General features: G+C 34.6%; 1 protein-coding gene across 1 annotated transcript in view; it reads right to left on the bottom strand.

Annotated features, from left to right (window-relative positions):
• The window catches only part of HMCN1 (hemicentin 1), a 461,890-nt gene that overhangs the window by 101,596 nt on the left and 337,945 nt on the right, over positions 1-22,349 (bottom strand). Inside the window, 14 exon segments of the mRNA XM_033196479.1 lie at positions 622-781; positions 2,792-2,941; positions 3,287-3,418; positions 3,556-3,637; positions 3,924-4,126; positions 4,242-4,355; positions 5,105-5,266; positions 8,552-8,648; positions 10,105-10,292; positions 13,250-13,363; positions 14,834-15,028; positions 16,529-16,679; positions 20,607-20,752; positions 21,579-21,692. Coding sequence (XP_033052370.1) covers positions 622-781; positions 2,792-2,941; positions 3,287-3,418; positions 3,556-3,637; positions 3,924-4,126; positions 4,242-4,355; positions 5,105-5,266; positions 8,552-8,648; positions 10,105-10,292; positions 13,250-13,363; positions 14,834-15,028; positions 16,529-16,679; positions 20,607-20,752; positions 21,579-21,692 — 2,008 coding nt within the window.

Here is a 22,349-nt window from a genome sequence, read left to right as displayed (position 1 = left end):
TGAGAGTTATGACATTATCGTATATTTTCTCAAAATGAGCCAGTCAGGATAGCATGTCCAAGTCTATGTGGTTTGTTGCATGGGTAACAAGTGTCATCTGAAAATGGCATCTGAATAAACCACTATAACAATTATGACATTATTATATCTTTTCTCAAAAGGAGCCAATTAGTACAGCATGTACACAGTTTGGTTGTTTCAGCATACAAAATCATATCTAGAATTATTGATGAATCATTTGTGAGATAAAGTTGGTTTGGCATTTGCAGGAAAGAACTAATTATTTTTATGGCATGGGCTTTAGTATAACCATTCTGAAATTACAAGAATAAAATCAGCAACAGTTAACATTACAGTTAATGAGTTAATTAAAGTTAGTCAAAGTTAATGAGTTAATTAACATTACAGAGTTAACAGATAAGAAACATACACAATTCTGAGTGATTCTCTAAGGAGAATGTCTATGTCCAGTTCTCAAAAGTTTTTTGTTTCGTTGTGAATATAATGATAGCTAAATTCCAATGGAATGGAATTTAGTATTATTACTCATGTGAAATTTGAAGCATAAAGCATTGTAGAAGGCCTTACAATTTATAATGGAAAGGTTATTTTTAAACATACCGGATTCTTTCTGTTTCACCACTAGCTACGGGCTTTCCATCTTTAAGCCATTGAATAAGTGGAGTAGGAATGCCATTTGCATTGCAGACCAGCTCAACATTTTCTCCTAGAAGGACACTGACATCACTTGGAATTTCAGCACCAGCAACACTTGGAGGAACTTTGGAGAAATAATTAGGAATTTCATTAACAAGACACAGGATACAAATTCTAATAAATATAACAGAGTCATAAAACAATATGCCATTTCTAGTTCATATTCTTTTTTGATTATGGTTCAAGATCAAACTATTGTTATCTTCATGAATTACTTTTAAATGATGAAGTTAAAGGAACTCTTCAGTATTTCTGGTGCATTTGTAAGTTGATATAATTATTTAGTCATAGAGGCTAGTGATAGAGCTACCTCATGATCACCCTTTCTGGCCAAATTAAATCACTCTTAGATTAAATCCTCAATGGATAGTACAGTTAAATAACCACAAGCACATAGGTAAGGCAGCCATGCATTTTTTTGTGTGTTTTTCTTTTGCTCTTAATTCACTAGACTTACAGACTCTGTCTTATAAAACCTTGGCATAAAGGTCTGAGGAAAGTATCTAAGTTGGTTATTTCTTTCTCCATTATTGAATTTAATTATTATTTTTTCTGAAAAATGGATAGGTTTATTGTAGTTCTGAAGAGCCAATAGTTTCTATTCTCTTTTTCTAGTCATCTTTGGTTTTCACTTTGATTTCACTGAGAAATATTGTGTAATAAAAATACTGCCAATGGTATCAGATAGAAACATGTTTGAATTCCTATTCTATATGATTATAGTGATGTGCAGAAGGTAGTTGACACCAGGTCACAAAGCCAATTTTGTACATGTTTTCCCCACTCTATGTTCAGTAACATCCCTTTGGGAGGTTGAAATCTTGTATATATAAGATCATGGTGGGAATATTTATACCATGGACACTGGCAAACAATTGGCTATGAATCATAATCTTTTTGTCTGGAGAGACAATTCTTAAACATTTACCAGCACATCACTGAATAATCTCTATAAATCTAATTTTAGTCATTCAGAAAATAATAATTATACCACATTTGCAGAATTTACAGTACTAAAGAAGTTGAGTCAATAAGAACATTAGTAATAAGAGACATCCTAAAATGAGTATCTAATATATGACAAGCACTGGACTAGGTCCTATATACATATATTATTTCTAGTTCTAAGACATAATAAAGTATATACAAATCTGGTAAAATGTTTAGTTCTACCACATATCTCATGAATTGCATCTGTTATTACTAATGCATTAAACATAATTAAATATGCAACTTCTGATACTGAATCTCTGACTAGCTGTTTTTCCTTTAGCTTCTGAAATCCCAAAGCATCACTAATCATCACAGAAAGACCTACTGATAGCTGTGAAATTAATTCTTCTAATTGTATTTTTTTGGAGTTATCTTTAGCAGAGCACACAACAGATACATAATATTCATAATAGAATTCATAATTTATGAGAAATTATTTCCCTAATAAGACTGTAAGAAAAAGTATTTCAACTTAGTTTCAAGTTAGACTTTCATTTCAGTTTCAATACTGAGCCAAATGTAATAATCAGAGGTTTACTGAAAATCAAAAGAAAACAACTTGTCCCTGAAATACTTAATACTATGTTGGAACATAGTAGGCATTAATTAAATATTTGATGAGCTGCTCCTTATTATCATCTTAAAATAGTATAAGATTCATCATTCATTAAAATTTACCTAATTTACCTGTGGTCAGATCATCGTACAACTTCTTTGTTAATTAAATCTTATCTATACCAATGAGAACAGATCTATAAGCTTAGCATCAAAATAAATCATACCAGTTTAAAATAAGTATAACTCCGTAGAATATATACTATAGAAAGATAATAATGGAAGTGGAAATGGAAAATTGGAAAAAGTAGAGATTACCAAACTTCCACTATTCTTTTTTCCACATTTATGTCCATTTCCATGAAAACAGAATCTACTGGTAAATACAAGACAGAAAACTGATGATAGGTTTTGATGATCTAAAGATATGTTGAATCAATTACTACTGATCCCTTTAAATGTAGATTTTGTACTATAAATGGAATAACAAAGAAATTGAAGATAGATCACAGTGGATAATACATACCTCGAATTGAAAGAAAGTAATATTTCTGGGCTCTTCCCTCCATATTTGAAGCAATACATGTATAGTTTCCACTATCTGAACGCTGGGACCGGGCAATCTGGAGTTTGCTACCTCCAGACAAAATATGAACTTCTAGTGAGTCAGAATTTTCTAGAGGTAGAAACAAAGCACAATAAAACATTTAAAAAACCTTTAACTGCAACATCTCTAAAATTCATGATAAAATGTCTTGCTTTATGTGATAAATGTATTTCTTAAAAGTTCTCCAAGTGTACTTTCATTTTAAATGAGTCTTTTTAAAAAAAAAATTCTTTATAAAATGACTAATCATTTTATGATGAGTCTATTTTATAAATTTGTATTTCAGTGCATTAGGCTTCTTGAACTAAACACCCCTATGAGCATGGTACTTAAAATGTGCTATTTTTAAAGTCTAGAGAATTAAGAGTAAAAGAAAAAAAATACACACACACACAAAATGCACAGTTGACTTACCTATGGGCTTGTGGTTCTTTAACCATGCTATCGTGGGAGGTGGGATCCCAGTGGCATCACATGTTAACGTCACAGGATTGCTGATTGTCTCCACAATCACTTCTCTTTCAGGTCCTTCAATACTGGGTGGCACTGTAAAAAAACAACGACAACAACAACAACAACAAAAAACAGAAGAAAATTCTTTGTCCTCATTAAGCTAATTTGGAACACTTTTTTTCATTTGCATATCTGGGGGAAAAAGAGTTGTATTAGAGGCAAATGCTCACCATATACATTGAGGTGGAAATTTTTATCATCCCGTCCTGCTACATTTATAGCTCTACATACATACTGGCCTGTGTCAGATACCTAAAAGAAAAAGATACTATTGTATGTGCTCCATTAAGTTATAGATGACCAATCATACTGTTTGCGTTTAGATTAAATCATCAGTCATCTGTATGCTCAGTGCCCCAGTTCTAATTGCCTTCCGCAATGTTGCTATTTTTTATAAAAATAGTCAATGGTATTCGCTATGTATTTTTTTAATGAAAATCATTTTTCACTGTAGTAAAAGGGAATGTGCAACTTCCAAGCATCTTTTCCACCGCCCCACCAAGGTGTCATGACACTCAAACAAGAATAAAAGATGCACCTCAGCTTTCTTAATGTGTAGCATTTGTCCATCGGCTAAAATCTCCATATGAGTAGACTCTGTTATCATCCGCCCATTCTTATACCAAGTGATAACTGGAGGTGGGACAGCGTTCGACTCGCACTCCAAAGACACAGAAGTTCCCTCTCTTACATTAACTACAGAAAGAGATTCACTGTCATGGTCTTTAATGCTCGGGGGCACTAAGGGAAGAAAACAGAAGGATTTTTTTTTTTTTTTTCATTAAGGTGCTCAGATAGAAAATATTGAATACCAGTTTTAAAATAAAAGAATTTTATGAAGAGAGTAAAAACAAACCATAAACAGTCAGGGAAAACTTTTTCTTGCTTTCGCCAGCTTGATTGATAGCTATACAAGTGTATTCACCACCATCTGATACCTTGGCCCGAATAATTTGTAGAGTTCGACCACCTGTAGGCAAATAGAATGCAAATTGTAGAGTGGTATACAGGTTGTTCTAACAACTATTTTACCAATCAGATAAATAGCAACATATATCCTTCCGCTTAGAGTAAAATTTATAGAGAAGTCTTCCTATTTAAAATAAAATAATTAGATCAGTTTTCTTTGATCTTTCCTTTATTATTCACATAGTTCCTTATAAAGGAATAGATTCACAGAATTTTTCTCTCCAGCATCCAAACATGGACAGTAAAACTGTTTGATACAGGCTCTGGTGAGCAAATAGTAATTGTACTATGGTCAAAATACGTTAAGAAGTGTTTTCTAGGTTTAAATTTCCCACAATGCCGAGGTGTCCTATCTATCTATCTATCTATCTATCTATCTATCTATCTATCTAGTCTAGTCTATCATCTATCCTTAAGGAACTTTAGGATTGATTTAAAACAACCAGCAGATGTATCCAATGAAAGTACTATTTGCCTCTACCACTTAGTATTACTAGGCCATTCAAAGCTGCTCTCTTTCTAAATTGCATCATTTCTTGAAGGAGACTTTGTTATTTGTACATTCCCACTAAAATCAGAGAAGTCTACACAATCTTACCTTAATGACCCCAAATGGGCAAAGAGAGGCATTTACTGTGAATAAATAAATGAAGCACGAAAAAAGTTTGGAAAGAGACTAATTTGAAATGCCATTTGTATTAAAATAAAGATGAGAAAATTTTGCCTACTTTATAATAAGAAGTTCCTTACCAGGCACAATGAGAGTATTTGTGCTCAGCTCGATGGGCTGTTCATTCTTGAGCCAGCTGAGGTCAGGAGGTGGAAAACCAGAGACCTCACAGGTCAAAAAGATGAAATTGTTCACCACAACAGTAAGATTTTCAGATTTAGGACCAATGACACTTGGAGGAACTATAATAGTAAATGTATTAAAAGTGAAAGCAGGTGTTATCAACATATATTCCCATTTACTAAATATAAATCCAACCACTGTACTCTTCTAAAGGACTGAGTTAATGATTCTGTTCATTATCTAGCTGGCTGTCTTAGAATTTCCTAATGACTTCATCAAACTCACGCTGGAGTTTATTTTTCCCAGTTGAAAGAGAGCACCAGAATTTTCAGAGACAGAATTATTCTGCATTTTGTTTGTAAAACATAGTTGACAATTGCTAAGATAATTTTGTCAATGTACAAAGGAGACCTAATGTGTTTTTTATTAAGTATATTTGAATAATCTTGTTTGTAATATTTTATTTTTACTTAAGTGCTGTAGAGAAGGAGATAATGTGAGAATTTCAATATTAAAGAGACAGGAGGAGCTGGTGGGTTTTTTTTTTTTTTAGGAGATAATGGGGCAGGGATCTAGAGTCAGGTTAGACTTTGGCCTTTGGAAGGTAGAGCAATGCATTTCTCTTATTTTAACAAGAAGGAAGAAAGAAATGGTAGGAACAGATGTGCTCAGTACTCTTAATTTGATGGTAGGAATTTGAGGTGGATTTCTAGAATATGCTTTCTCTTTTCCCTGCAAAAGAGAAGGTGAAAGTGTTAATATTTACTGAGAGAAAGTGAGAGGGGGCTGTTATGAACTGACTGTTTCTGTCCCGGCAAATTCATATGTTGCAGCCCTAAGTCCCAGTGTGGCTGTATTTGAAGATGAGGCCTTTAAGGAAGCAATTAAGGTCAAATGATTCCTTAGGATTAGTGTCCTTTAAGAAGAGCCACCAGAGAACTGGCTGTCTCTCACCAAGCATGCTCAGAAGAAAGGCTATGTGAGGCCACGTGAAGACACAGCAGGTGTCTGCAAGCCAGGTGGAGAGCCTTCTCCAGACACTGAACCCTGCCAGTACCTTGATTGTGGACTTTCTGGCCACCAGAACTTTGAGAAAATGAATTTCTGTTCTTTAAGCTACACAGTGTCTGGTCTTGTTAAAGCAGCCTGAGCAGACCAAGACAGTGGCCCCTTGATGTTTTTGAGGAGGGCGTGAAGGTTTAAGAGAATCACTATAGTGTAGAGACAAAACGACAAGTCGCGATCAGCATGGAGAGCTCAGTTCAAGCTGGTACTATGAATTTACAATGACATCAGTATTCCTGACTTCAAGATTTCCTTCAGCCATGGTGAGCTACCTAAGTGCTGGTAGCATACAGATGTGGAATTTAGTGAGAGGCATTAGAGAGAAGCAGGTATAAAACTTACAGAATAAAACTACCTGCATTAAAATCCTAGTGCAGCATTTGCAAGCTGTGTAACTTTGAGTATGTTACTTAATCTCATTGAGCCTCGCCCTTTTCACCTCCAAGGGAGGCATAAAATGGTAGCAAGCCATTTTATGATTACTTGTTTTTTATGATTAATGGTTACTGAGATAATGAAGTGAAATAACTTATATAAAACATTTGGCACAGCACCTGGTAGGTTTCAAGCAGTCAGTTTGTTGTCCTTGTTGTTATATGCAGATTGGAGCTTTTCCTGAGCAAGAGTGATCAGAAGCCACGGGCTAAGAGAAGTGATGGAAACGCTGTTCCACAAAAATTAAGCTGGCTATGAGAGAGTGAAAAGAGCTAAAACCTGATACCAACAGACTGAAGGAGTACAAAGGAAGCAAGCATAGTTGTAGAGGGAGATAACAAATGGTATTGTTTTGCATGAAAATAATTTACATTATTTCCCCTCAAATGAATTTTCCAATATTTAAGTAATGAGTTCCTGATTGCCGTCAGGAACTGAAAACATCATTAACTGGTAAAAGAAGAAACACATTCCTGAACGCCAATCCTTAGTAGTAAAACACTAGTGATTACTTCCTCACAAGTCACTGTCCCACTTCAGGTGTTTCTACTGCACATTGCAAAAAGACAACGATTATGAAAAATATATAATAAACATGCAGAAAACATTTATTTAGCAACTACCACAACTATAGACACCATTCTAGGTTTACGGAGACCAAGATAAGAAAGATATGACCATCTGCCTAGAGCACTTACAATAAAGTTATGGGGTAGAGGCAAAGATACAGATATATGAAGATAACACAAGGCAACATATGGAACTGTTACAATTGGGGTATTTACAAGATGCTTTTTGGTCATAGAGAAGGAAAAATGAATTTTGCCTTAAGCAATCAGGAAAACTAATCAGTATTTTGTTTTCCAATATTTACTGCACTTTACAGATTAGAATGTGTGCTTTCACAAAGATTATGTTTGTTTAATTCATTCTTCCTGAGAATTCATAACACATGTGTTCCTGCTCTGGTTAGATTATCCATTCAAAAAACTTCAAAGACACTTATTAAGTATCTACAGTGTGTTACTCACTGTGCTAAGTACTGGAATTAAAAAGATAAAAGTGTTTCAAATATCTGTTACACAAACACCAAATACTGCTAGATACCAATACTCACTACATATCACACCAAAGAAGAATATTTATCATGCTACATAAAAGTGCTTTTGAAGGTAGAAATTTTTTGTGACATTTCAAATTTCAGTTACTTCCAAAATGAGCTAGAATTTTATGTGTGTATTACCTATGTAAAGGAGATCTTTTATAATGATTATTCACCATTTCCAATTTAATATTCTGGAAGCACCAGCATCTCACAAAATAAAACTCCTCTTTTGAGGTAGATATTCAACTACTTTGTTTTTTAGCAAAAAAAATGGTATTTATAGGGTGTCTAGCATGTATTTAAAAGAGTTTGATGAATCATTGAGGTGTGCTGGTAGTTTTAAAGGAATTATTTAACTCCACAAAGTGACTTTTTCTTTTCCAGGGAGTATATTAGTTACTAGAGGACATAGCTCAACATGAATTCTGCACTTAAGGACAGAAACCAGTCCCAATCAGGACTAGTGGATACATTTTTATGAGTAGAAGACCTGTATTTGCTTCTAACTTTATAAACTTGTAATCATTAATATTTTAAATTGTTTTTCCTTTCAAACATGCAGGAGTAATTATTTTCTCTTGAGAGACTGAAGTAATATAAAAACTGTCTTCCTGGAAGTTTTAAACTTTATAAATCATACTAGCCATCATGGAAAGAAAGAAGAGAGGGGACTGAATGAGTACAGGCTCCTCACATTGTTTAAGTCAAAAAATACAAAATAAGCCTACATAATCTAAAACAGAAATTTTCTGCTTTTCCAGGCATACCCTAACAGATGGTTTTGGAACAGAGTTCTTACCATTAACATTGAGGTTAAAATATTTTTTGGCACTCCCAGCTGTGTTCTCAGCAACACACACATACCTGCCGATATCTATTATTTGAGTATTCAGAATCTAAGGGAAAAATGAAGAAATTCCAAATGAAATTTTGAACAAAGCAACTTGTCATATTTTCCTACTTTTTAGAATAATATATTATTTCTACTTAATACCAGATAGAAAAAAATGTTGTACATACTAGTGCCGATGCTAGCTTTTAGTAGGTAAATCAAATAAATATTTACTAAGATTTCTAATCAGGAAAGGTAATTCTATACATATTTGTGGGATATTGACTAGAAAAAATGTCCCAAATTATTCTCCCATTTCCCTCTCTCTGCCTCTGGCATTGTGACTTTGACACCCCTCCCATCAGGAAGTAGAATTTGTTGGTCTTATGACTGGTTTTGGTCAACAGAACGTGATGGAAGTGACAGTCATTTCAAAACTGAGGCCTATTCACTTTTGCTTACTCTTTCGGATCCCTGCCAGCACCATGTGAGGAAGCCAGGGTTAGCCTGCTGGAGGGTGGAGATCACGTGGGGAGGAATCATCACAGTTTACTGCAACTGAAATCCCAGATATGTATGCAAAGTCAGCCAAGGCCACATCCGGAAGAATCATCTAGCAAACCAGCAGGCTTGTGAGCTAAATAAATGCTTATTGTTTCAAGTCATTAAGTTTTGGAGTGGTTTGTTTTATGCAGCTAATATAACAATTATGTTTTCTTCATTTTATTACACAGAAATTTCTATCCATCTATATATCTTTTGGACTTGGACACAGAACCATTGAAGTATTTGGTAGGGGCTATATGATTATCACATGGAAACAGTCACAATATTAGAAGATACTTTGAAAATTTAAGGTTATTTATAGGTAATAAACCTCATTCTCTTTTGAATAAGGAATTCCATGAGATATGTCCTATGTTGGGTACACTGATGGTTATGCTTGGATTCTTGAGCCAACAGAATAGTATTTATTTTGCTCAAAAGTAATTTATCAGATTGTATCTTAACAAAAGAACTGGTATTATTTCTATAAGTGCCTTTCTTTCAGGACATGTGAAAAGAAGAATATGGACACACAATTGGTAAACGACAATCCAGGATATTTATGTGATCTTCATAATTTTTACTATTATCAACATTTTACCTATATACAAATTTAAATCTATAGGGAACTTTCTACCATTTAGAATTTTACCACTTGAAATATATACTGGAAAGGATTGCAATAATGATTTGTTTATAACACAATTTTTATCACAAAGGCCATATTGTAGTCAATTGAGGTGTGTGTGTGTGTGTAGAACATTTCTGGAAAAAGCCACACAAAACTATTAACAGTGGTAATCTCTGGTAGTGGGAATAGAATGAGGAGGAAGAATTTTATTTCATATACCTTTGATGGTTGGTTATTTTTATAAATATAATATAAGCTAATAACATTATTTTTAAAGTCAAAAACAATTATTACAAAATGCAAAGTCAAATAGCTCTTTTTAAAATTAGATCTTTACTTTTACCTGCAGAATTCGTCCATTAGATAGAACTTTATGATGGTCATCTTCTAGCAAGGGCTGTCCATCTTTCTGCCAGGAATTCCTTGGTGCTGGGCTGCCACTGGATAAACACTCCATCAGTGCACTCTTGTTCACCAGCACGGTGACCTCTTCAGGGAGATCACTATTTGCTCCCTTGATAATTGGTGGCACTAACAAAGGATTGCAACAACGGGATAAAAAATGGGCAACAGTCTTTTCTAAATTATGCTAATTTTCTGACAACTTTAAAAAGTTTGGGATAATAGAGAAGCAAAACTTGAAGGAGAAACCATGATCCCCAGGTAACATTTTGTACTAATAAATTGGGGTGGTGAAAACAGTATTTGAATTTGACTTTATTCTCTTCCCTCTCTTCACTTATGCTAGACTAATCCCTCAGATAGTATCATTCCCTTTTAGCCCAATCTCAATTCTTCTCCAATATATCTTTTACTTCTCTCTCAGCCCCTCCCACTACACCTTCTGGGTTTTCAAACATACATATAAGAAGCATCTGTATAAATAGATATTTAAGTCTATATGGTTATCCAGAAGGGACAGATAAATTACACCCTTTAAAGTGTATTTGAAATGTTCAGATTTGGCCTTATTTGGAATGGAATTGCCTGGGCGATTCAAAGTATATTTTCCAGCTTCAGCACCGGTGGTATCAGCATCAGCATCACCTGGGAGTTTGATTAAAAATGCAAATTCTTGGGCCCCAACTAATTCAATAGGCATCTCTGAGGAAGGGCCAATAAACCTGTGTCTTAACAAGCTTTCCAGGTGATCTTTATGTATGCTAAAGTTTGAGAAGTCTCACTCTAGATTTTTCTGCATGTGTTCATTCTTGCTTAAAATACTGTATAATCCAGCTATAATTAGTTATGAAAAATCAGGTTACCCATAGAATTTCAAAAATGAAAATGTTAAATGAACTAGGAACACATGTTGGCTGCTTTGGTAAATGTAGAAATTGATTTTTAAAATAAATAATCATTTTTGTTTTGAAAGCTTGGTTATTTTTCTCCCACTTTAAAAATATGCCTCATCTTTAGCAATCAGTAAAGACTGCAAGTTTGATGTAGATGCTATCTTACGGTATCTGGTTTCCAACAACTAAACTGAAAGTCTGTAAAGAAAATACTCAATGCCACAAAGTACATAATAGAATTTTAATGTTATTTTGAATGCTTACTTTCACATTCAAAGCTACATGATTGATTTTACTATGCTTCAGATAATGTAAAATGTATAATTTGAACTGCAGATTAATAAATAATAAACTTGAGTTTTAGATTAAATGAGACTATCACTACCCAATATCAAGAAAACGAATCAAGAGCTGAAGCATTAGGAGGGCTAGGAGATTCAGGCACTGACATGCAGTGGCCCCCACCTCAGCTCTTTGCTTCCACCTGCTCCAGCTGCCACACCCTACCAGTTGGGTTACACCACTCAGAATTGTTCTCAGTGGCCGTCCATGCACCTAGGAGGTGAGCAGCAGACATGAAACAGCCCTAATTCAGAATTTAGGGGCCAGTTAATTGTTGTTTCTTTGTTCCACCTTCTAAACTCATCTCCAACTTGTTCGCTAACTTCCTAATTGAAAATAACAGCCTGAGGCATGAATATCTACCCTTGACCATCCAATCCCATAGTTTCATTTCAATTTCACTGAATCACAGTGTTTCCCTACCTATATTATCAACTCCTTCTACTCACCCTAAATTAAACTCTTTCCAAATTTAGGTCTGTAAGGTACATGGATGTGTTTGGTCAAGGAATAGGCGGAGGCAGACATCCAGGCCTGCATGACTCAGCAGGATTGATGTGCAGGCACACATCTCCACTTGTTATACAACCTGTTTAAGTTCATACATGGCTCTGAGCCACTATTGTCTATAGAAGGTATAGCTGCCCTGCAGCACTGTTCACGGGGTTCGGTTTGGCATGGCATAGCATGGCTTGACATGGCTTGCATGCTCCCAGAGAGAGAGAGAGAGTAACACTACTGACCACTGTAAGGGAGAGTCAGGCTCCTTTAAGGCAGGCAGGAACCAGCTCATCCCCAGAGAGAAAGAGTTAAGCTGCTAACACTGCAAGAGAGAGCTGGCCTTGCAGGCCAGCTATACAGCTATGCATGGGAGCTGGCTGCTGAGAGGAGCCACAGAGGTGGAGCAAAAAGCCAAGATAAAGGCGGACCGTGTAAGAGAGCTAGTGTGAGAGAGCTGCTGATGAGAGAGCTGCTAAACACAACTAGAGCTGGGGCTGGAACCTGACCCCAAGCAGGACATATGGCATAGTTGTGAATCTGACAAGGTCAAGTTAAGCCAGGTGGTCCAAGATATTCCTTCAGTGTCCTTGACATTGTCAGCATTGATTTTTAATTGTCATCTCCTCTCTTTTCCTTGTAACTCTCTCATGAACTTTAAAATCTATGTTAACTGTTATGTCACTTATCTTTTCCCTTACAGGAACAATACTTCTTCAACTCTCTGTTCATGTATTCAGATGGTGATCTAGTTCAAGGATGAACACATGAACTATACGTTATCAATCAGAACATTGCAACCTCTTGCTCTCTGTGATTGGCTCTGGATGGATAAGTGATTCACACTTGGCCAATGAAAACCTTGGAAATTCAATTCTAGGGCTTCAGTTGTAAATACTAGGAGAAAAACCTTTCATTTGAATGTGGAACTAGGAGGATGCAAGCCTAGAGCTGCTAGAGGCCACCTTGCTATCCAAGGGGATCCCCCTCCCTGAGAGTGACATGAATAAAGAAAAGCAGAGTCAAGAGACAGGTAAAGTCTGTTGACCTCTTTTGAACCACAGAAGTCAGACATGACTGTAGCCAGCTCTGTTTTGGGACTTTTCTGATTCATAAGTCAATGAATTCTCTCTTTTTTTTTTTTTTCATTTAAGTCAGTTTGTTTCTTAATACTTCAAGAGTCCTGACTAATGTGCTGTCAGTATGTAGAAGATAATTACCTCCTTCAGAGAACTATCAGTTTCTGGTTATCTTTATAGTCTCAAAAGTGCTTAGTGTAACATCCTGCAAACATTAGTTCCTCAAAAATACTTTTCAGTAAAATAATGAACAATAAACAAAAGAAAAACTCACCAAGTACACGGACATCATACTGAAGGGAATCTTCTCCAGCCTCATTAACAGCCACACATATGTATTTCCCAGCATCTTCTACTTTAGCCCGAGGAATCTGCAACACTCGCCCTCCTGAAAATAATATCCCACTATGTTTACTGCTCTAATCTTAGAATGAACAGAAGCCATAAACAGAGATACAAATTTTGCGGTCTAATGACTGCCTTACATTTTCTTTCAAGGTTCCTGTTTCATCCAATGGTTCAGTTTTAATCTCAGATACCACTTTTACAACAAACACTGCATTATTAAAAAGTGACCCAACATATGAATCGGATCTCCTGAGAAATGAATAGCTCATGTAGATTTTCCTAGAAGGGAGACTGCTACTCTATGTGCTTCATCATGTTTCCTAGGCAATGTTACTATGTAGTAACTTCTTGCTTTTATAGTTTTGAACACTTTTAATGTAAGTTTACACCATTTGCTGCAAGTACTTGTTTGAGAAAGCAATATCCAAGGATGTAAAAGTATAAAATGTACTATTTTACATACGTTATGAGGATAGCTGTGTATTTTTAAATGTCATGTAGACATAATTTCAAATTTAGAAAAAAGTTGCAATAATTATATAAAGACTTTTACTCATGTTCACTAATTATTTATATTTCACTCCATTTGCTTTATCTCTCTCTGTCATATGTATATAATCTTTTTCTGAACCATTCAAGAGTAAGTTGGAGACATGGTGCCCTTTCACCCCTAAAATACTCATAAATCCATATTTCATAACAAGGATAATCCCTTATATAACCGTGTTACGATTAAAAACAGAAAATTTAAAATCAAAACTACTATTGAATCCACAGTCCATAATCATATTTTATTATTGTTGCAATAATGTTTTTTATAGCCATTTTGCCCAAACCCAGATCTAATTTAGGATCACATATTAGAGCTACCATGTCTACTTAGTCTCTTTTCATTTTTATTTTCAGGATATTCTTTTATTTAATTGGGGTCAAATTTACATTCAATTACTTAATGCACTGACCTAAAGTGTACAATCTGATGAATTTTGACAAGCCCTGTATATTTGAATGCTTGTTGAAATTAAATAGAAGACTTGAAAATATTATTCCATAACAGTTTAAACATCTTTGCTATCAATAAACCAGGTAACAATTTAAATATTTGAAACTAATACTCTTCCCTATTTATGATAGGTGCATTTAATAAACTGAGTAGTAGTGATCTGTAAATATATATTAGCATTTCTGTTAATAATATATATAAACCAAACTGATTATCTTACTGCACTAATGGAGAAATGGAGGCACAAGGAAGCCAAAGGACTTTGTTGTGTTGATAGAGTGATGTGTAGTAGATCTGAAAAGTTTACTAAGCTATGCTCTCCTATTGTCTAATTCTCAACCAAGACTATTTATTCTAGATTGAAGCTACGTGGATGCCAGCGGCATTCAGCAGCCTGCCAGTTAAATTACTTGGCCAGAGACTCAACCAATTTAATTCATCTAATACATGAGAGGAAACACATTTGGCAGAGAGTCAGCTTTTCACCCTTTTGGTAGCAATCTTTACCTGGCAAAATCAATACTTTATCACTTGAGGTCAGAGGGTGGCCATCTTTGTACCATGTCAGTGTAGGAGGGGGAGCAGCATTTGTCTCACAGTAAAGAGAAATGGGATTGTTGATGATCACATCTTTGGCTTCACCACTCCTGCCGGTATCTAGCATGTTTCCTATTTCCCAGAGTTTCTGAAAACTTGGAGGAACTATGGAGGAAAGGCATTAAATGTCAGTCACATATGAATGCTTAAACAAAGATCTTGGATGTGTTTTCACCAGAGTGATTTGTAAAAGCAATAGATTAGACAATGTGAAAATAATTTCAAGTACTGACACCATTACCAAAAAAGTAGTAGACGAAAGTCAGAGCTGGTTCTCATGTGGAAGAACAAGAAATATGAGGCTCAGAATGCTGTTCTCATGCTTTGCTCTCCCTGTTAAAGGGCTCTGGCACTTAGACAATAAAGGGGCTCACTCTCAGAAAGGAGCATTGCTAAATGATACACAGCAGGAAAGACTAATTTTGAGAAACCATTAAAAAATACTGGCTCAATTGAGAGCATTTCACAGTGATTTGGCTTACTAAGAAGGCAAAAGAAATTATGCAATCAGGATTAAAAATTCCATTAACAAAAATAATAGGAATTTTCATACTTTTCTGGTTACAAGTATGAAGTTTATGGAAGGCAATTTGCCTGCACATCAAAAGCATTAAAAGAATGCATAACATAAAATTTATCACAGAAAAAAGTACATAACATTTCACCTAAAATTTCCATTCTTAGAAAATTATGAAAAATAAAAGATGTCCAAAAGTTTTATGTATAAAGATGTTCAGTGCAGTATTATTTATGAGTGGTGAAAGCTTATAAACAACCCAGACATTCAACAGTAGGAGTCTGGTTAAATAGTTTTTGGATATTCAACTGGTGAAACAGACATAATTATTACAAATCATGTCAAATATAGCAACATCAACAGTAACAATATAAATAATAACAGCAGGTATCATTTCTCGATCATTTTGCTAAGAGCTTTACATACTTTATCTCATTTAGTATTCACTGAAATTCTACAAGACAATCATATTAAAAATGAGGAAACAGTCTTAAAATTTAGTTTACCAAGTCACAAAGCTTTTAGAAGCCATAATCATCATTCAATTCCAAGTCTGTTCTGTTTTGTTGTTTGCTTTTTAGTTTTACATTTACTTATTTATTTCTTCCAACTTTCATTTTATGTTCACAGGGTATATGTGTTGGTTTGTTATGTGGGTAAATTGCATGTTGTGGGGGTTTGGTGTACACATTATTTCATCACCCAGATAATATGCCTGGTAGTGGACAGATAGTTTTTTATTACTCTGAATTCTGTACTGTACTACTTTCCTGCCTTTCATGTAAACGCTGTTTTTAAAACTTCACGATATAAAGTTAAGGGAATGCTAATGCAACGCAGAAATCTATATTGTGTGACCCCAACTTTGTAAAAGAAGTATATATTTTAAAATATCAGAAGGAAACACATAAAAATAACAGAGGCAATCCTGAATGATGAGATTATTTCCTTCTTTAATTCTCAAGTCTAAATTTTCAATCATGAATTTATATTATTAACAGAAAAAAACTGTTTAAAATAAGTCAAATCTCTTTTACTTTGAAAGATCATATAAATTACATTATATACAATAAGCATATGAGTATTACCTTGTATATTCACATCAAAATCCAACTCATCTTCACCTGCAATGTTAGATGCTACACAAGTATATCGTCCAGTGTCTGATATTTGAGCCTCCTTTATTTGCAGTGTGTGTCCATTCGCAGCAATATTAACATGATCATCGGATTTAAGGGGCTGTGATTCAATTATAACAATGTTAGCATTAAGTGCTATAATGAATCTTCTAAGAGGCCATGCAATTGATAGTTTTTGTGATTTTTTAAATAAATGAAAATAACATTGTATGCAGAACATTCACAATAGTTTAATCAAAATAATTGATTTACTTTGATTAAACGCATTGTTTTTGACTAATCAAATTTTTATTTATTGAAAATTGCCACTGTTATAGTTTACATTTGTACCAGGCATTTGTGCATGATGCATTTATACATTTTTTATGATAAATATGTGTTCTTAGTTACTACATTTATTCATGTTGGAAAAAATTTTTCACTGATCTCATGTAATATTTAAAAAGCATGTCTTTTATAATTTTGTAGAAAATGTTAGAATTTCTTTATGAAAGATTGAGCACATTAGTATAATCTGATTTGATCTAAATTACTTTTTTATTCAGAAACATTATTACTTTATAAATAAAAAATTTTAACCTAAAGATATTTGTATTATGATGTTTTATTGAAATTATTACTATAAAATAGGATATTAAATTACATATATTTGTATTATGATGTTTTATCAATAACATTACATATAGTTAATAGAATATTTCCCATCTTCTCAACATTTTCATTTATACTAAATTCCCCCTCATTCATTGAAAATTTTAGCTCCGGGCTCAGTGTCATTCCTTCTAATGATACTCGTCTCATAACTCTTGGTGATTCCAATGCTGTGTTCTCTTACTTCCTTGATCTCCTTCTTTTAATTTTCTTGTCCCTCACCCTTTCTCAGCCACTAAATAGGAGAGTCATACCTAGACCTTATAATTAACAATGACTGTGCTCCTTCATAATCTCACTTTCAAACTCTCATCTGCTGACCACCGCTTCCTAATTTTCTAATATTACTAATTTTCTCTAAGTTTTTTTTTTTTTTTAATCCCATGGGAGCCCCACAATCCATTGACCTTGCAATATTTTCACTGCCACTCAGTCTCCTCCTGACCTCTCTTCCCTTCTTACCCAGAGAAGGTCTGTCATGATAATCATTCCTTGTATAAACTCTCAACTCCCTTAACTCCTCTCCCTTTATTTTACTCCCCTGGCAAAACTTGAACTGCTTAAAATCAGTTTCTGCCCATTCTGAGAATTTGCTGGTCTACTCAAGGACATCCCTCCAGCAACTGTGTTTCTCTCACCTACATCATAATTAACTTGTTTCTTTCCACTGGATGATTTCAACCTAAAACAAAAACAAAAACCTCTCTTGCTGCAGCCCACCTCTACATTGTCTACCGTGCTTGGTAGCCAAATGACTTAAAAATGTTTTCTACACTTGTGTTCTCCAATTACTTTCCTTCAGTTTTTTCCTTCCATCATTTCTTGATATGATCCAATCAGACTTTCACTATTTCTTCTTGATCAAAAAGTCTTTGTCAAGGTCACCAATGACATTCATGTTGCTAAATTTGTTGGAAAATTCTAAGTACTTATTTTACCTGATCAGTATCATTTAACACAGTTTAACTTGTGTTCATTTTGAAGTACCTTTTTCACTTATCTTTTGGGACACGACGCTCCCTAACCTTTAAAGGAGTACCCTGAGGCTTAATCCTTAGACCTCTTCTCTATCTACTCTCACTTATCTTGGACTTATCTTTAATCTCCTTCCTACACATCCCACACATCCTTCTACCACCTTGGTCCAAGCAACAACCATCACTCTTTTGGTGGAGATGCAATTGAAATAACCATTGCAATAACTTCATAATGGAACCTTTTCTTTATTCTCCAAGTACAGAAAGAAATGCAATCTGCTTAAAACCTTAAGTCAGATTATGTCATATCATTCTTGTATTCAAAATTTCCCAGTTGGCTTTCCATCAGAATAAAGGCCAACTGGCACACGGGGTGGCATGATCTGGCTTTCCATTAGCCTTCTGCTCACATCTTCTGTTCCCATCGATCACTGCACTTCAGCCTAAATGCCTCAGGGCCTTTGCCCTTGCTATGCTCTCTACTTTGGAATATTTTGCCCTCTATTATTTTATGTCTGCTTCCTTCACTTTCTTTGGGTTTCTGTTTATATGTCACATTATCAGTGAGGTCTTCTCTATTTAAGTAAGAGATCACACTCTCCACCCCTGGTTTCCTTCTCTCATATTGAGTTTTCTCCATGATACCTGTCCTACCTGACACATTATGTCTTTATTGGTTTGGCTTAGTTTTTGCCTTCCTAAACTTCACATGAGTAGAACTTTGTGTCTGTTTCTTTCATAGCTGTATTCCTGCATCTAAAACAGTGTCTGACAAATAGTAGATGCTCAACAAATAATTCAGAATGCAATTAATCATTATTAACATTGTATCATTTATCTATAAAAGTAGCATAATTTAAATTTCCTTTGCTAAAAGAAAAACTTCAGGGTATGAATAAATAAAACTCAAGATTCTTTCAAAACTTGATGTGGCCAATACTTTGTCCAGTTTTTAATGTCTGTCAATATATTTTGTGTTCGTTTTCTTGAAAACACTACTTAAGTAGTGTTGCTTATCTGAAGACTGAAATAACAAGAGAATGACTATGGAAAATAAATTTTAAAATAGTACTTTTTTGTTCACATTCTAGGAGACCAATTGCAAACCCCCCAAAAAATCTAGCAGTGTAAAGCATCATAATTGGGTCAATTTCAAAGCCTGAACTTGAAGCTGTAATTTAGCTATTTATAAATAAATTTTCAAAAATAAGACAAAAATGCCTAATTTCCTGTGCACTTTTAGTCTTTATCCAGTTTTTAATGTGTGTATGTGTTCATGTACATGTGAGCATATGTGGTAATTATAAGGAATGAAACAACTTTAGAAAAGATTAAAAATAAAATAATATTTCAAAGGAGAAAGGATTATTTGTTTCCAAGTAAATTCATAAAGAATTGATATTGTACTATGAAGTATGCTTGTAGTCAGAAAAGAGACTATAAACAGAGCATAGTGGGAATTCTGTAATTTCCCTTTTGCAATGGCTTCCAGATGAAACTTGCTTATTTTATAAGAGATGACTTTTTTTCTAGCTGCCAATATTGCAAAATCCATCTGAGATCTGAAAAAATAAAGCTTTATCTTTCCTGCATCTTAAATCATGATTATGATCTGAACTTCTATAACTGGAATTTGATCATTTGGTTGATTATGTGTAAAACAGAACGAACAGCAGCTTAGCTGTTTCACATCTGTATTAAGTACGGTGTTAACAGCTGCTTAAAAAACTATTTTGGTCTAAGATCAACAGCACATATGTCTTTAAAACATGCACGGAAGAATATAAGTTGAATGAGAAATATGCATGTGTGGTCTGAAAACCAGATTACAGAATTGAAGGATCTTTTATTTAAAGTTTCTCTGTTCCCAGTTAACTGTACTGGGAACGTCATCTTTTAGTTTTTTTCTTTATTTTGGAATATTTAAAAATATACCTTTTGTAAAAGAGTTAAAGATACTTAAAGAATATCTGAGTAACTTTAGTAAATTTAGTACCCATGTCATACCTGTCATTCTTACCTGGGATAGCACCATTTATGTGTTGGTTCTTTACCAAGTTTACTTATTCCGTAAAACTGCAAAATAACAACAGCAAAAAAAAAAGGTCCAGTTTCCCTAACTTCTCCAGTGTGAGGGTGGCCAGATTTTCATAGAAAACTGCTAATATATACAAAAATAATTATGTAGACTTTCCAGTGATGGAATAATACTAAAATTGTTGAACATCGTTTGGGTTGGTTGGGTTTTTTTTCAGTTTTAGATTCTAGGAGCATGGAATTTGCTAGTTTTAAGATCACAGTGATTCTCTGAGTCACCTGTGTCTATTTTATTATTTCTTTTCAATTGACTATTTTAGTCTTTAAGAAATCATCAGCAAATGAAAAAAGTTGTGACTGGCCTGTCCATCCTTGTACCAGCTGAGGGAGGCAGAAGGAATCGCATAAGCTTCACATTCCAAGGTCAGAGTGTTGTTTACTTTGATCTTCACTTCTTTAGGGGAAAGACCTGGCCCCCAAAGGTCCCCTTTATTGATTATGGGTGGGACTGCATAAAATAAATATTAAAGAGTTAGACATTGGTTATTTTCAATACATGGAATACCACAGAAATCACACTGAGGATTACTTATCAAGAAAACAAGGAAATAACAGAAGCATTCTATGCTGATCTTTCATTAAGGATCTAAGTTAACACGAAAGAGTGTTTAAATACAAGATGGAATGGGAAATCTTTCTCCCTTTATCATTATAATACTGCCAATAAAGCTAATGTCCTTTACAGAACAGTTAGCCTCATTTGTTCCAGTTCCACAGACATAGTCTGAACATGATCCATAAAATGTATTTTATTGGTCATTAAGGGAACCAAGTCAAAGAACAAAAGATAATCAGAAAGATACTCTTCCTTTACAAACACAAAAGCAAAATCCTGAAATATGAGTCCTATTAATGGCAGTGTTAGCTTTGCCTTTTATTTATAGGTCAATGTGCATTGGAATAGCTCAAAGTCACTAATGATCTCATCTTGGGCTGTTGATTAGAACATATGCATGTAACAACAGTTTTGTACATGAAAGTACTATACCTCAACCCAGAGGGTAATTCAGAAGGAAAAACAGAGAAACGTAAGGAAATGCCACTGACAAAGTCTCCAACAAGAGAGTAATGAGCAGATTTAGTGGGCTTTTCATATCTTTAAGCAATTGAGGCCACAGACATAATGCTTAATTCAACTTCTATCCTTAATAAAGTAAGCTGTACAAACAAGTCTTTAATGATGAGTATAAATAATTATGAACCCACAATGAAAAACAGGATTGAAAGAGAAAAATTGGAGAAGCTATGAAACATAGTATTCTTTCAGAACTTACTGTACACTTTCACTTCATAGTGCTTTATCATTTCTCCAGCCTCATTCGTGGCTACACAAGAGTATCTTCCAGCATTGTCCTCCTGTGCATTGAGGATCTGCAGAGTTCTGCCTCCTGTAAAATCACGGAACATCAAAGAATCTCTAAAATCACAGTGACAGCGGAGTACACACAGGCTATCAGGGGGTTACGTCTTCTTGTTAACATGTTTCTTCTTACATATGACAATTCTGTGATGGACATATGATATAAGATAAATTACAATACTGATGGGGATTGCATGGTATCTGAGGACAGCTGCTCAGTCCCCAGTGGTGCTCTGTGGTGATGACTCTCATGGTCATTTGGACCTGCTATGCCTTTGTACACCACTCCAGCTAAGGTCCTTCATAAGGTCTTTCATCCTTTTCATAAATAGGTTTCTGCCTTAATCATCTTTTCCTCTGATCTACCTAGCCTACAGGAGAAATTAATTGTGCTGAAGCAAAGTTTTTATTTTGGTACTGTCCTCCTTAAACATTTTCAATCGTTCTCAATCGACCAATATATAAAGTAAAAACTCTTAATTCTTATTTTAGGCATTCCATGACTCCAGCTTTTCTTGCTGATCTTATTTCCTGCCCCTCCGCCAACATACGTACACACAATATTTCTACTCAAGTTTCAGGGAGTGGGTGAGAATTCTATTGCACAGGGCTAGGCCATTCTCACTTAGTACTTTTCCCACCCTGGTTACCCTGATGGATCTGAAACCTCTCCTAACTCATTTCC

This window comes from Trachypithecus francoisi, unplaced genomic scaffold (genome assembly GCF_009764315.1).
Source record: "Trachypithecus francoisi isolate TF-2019V2 unplaced genomic scaffold, Tfra_2.0 Lachesis_group5, whole genome shotgun sequence".
Lineage (NCBI taxonomy): Eukaryota > Metazoa > Chordata > Mammalia > Primates > Cercopithecidae > Trachypithecus > Trachypithecus francoisi.
This window is presented reverse-complemented; position numbering and strand designations above follow the sequence as displayed.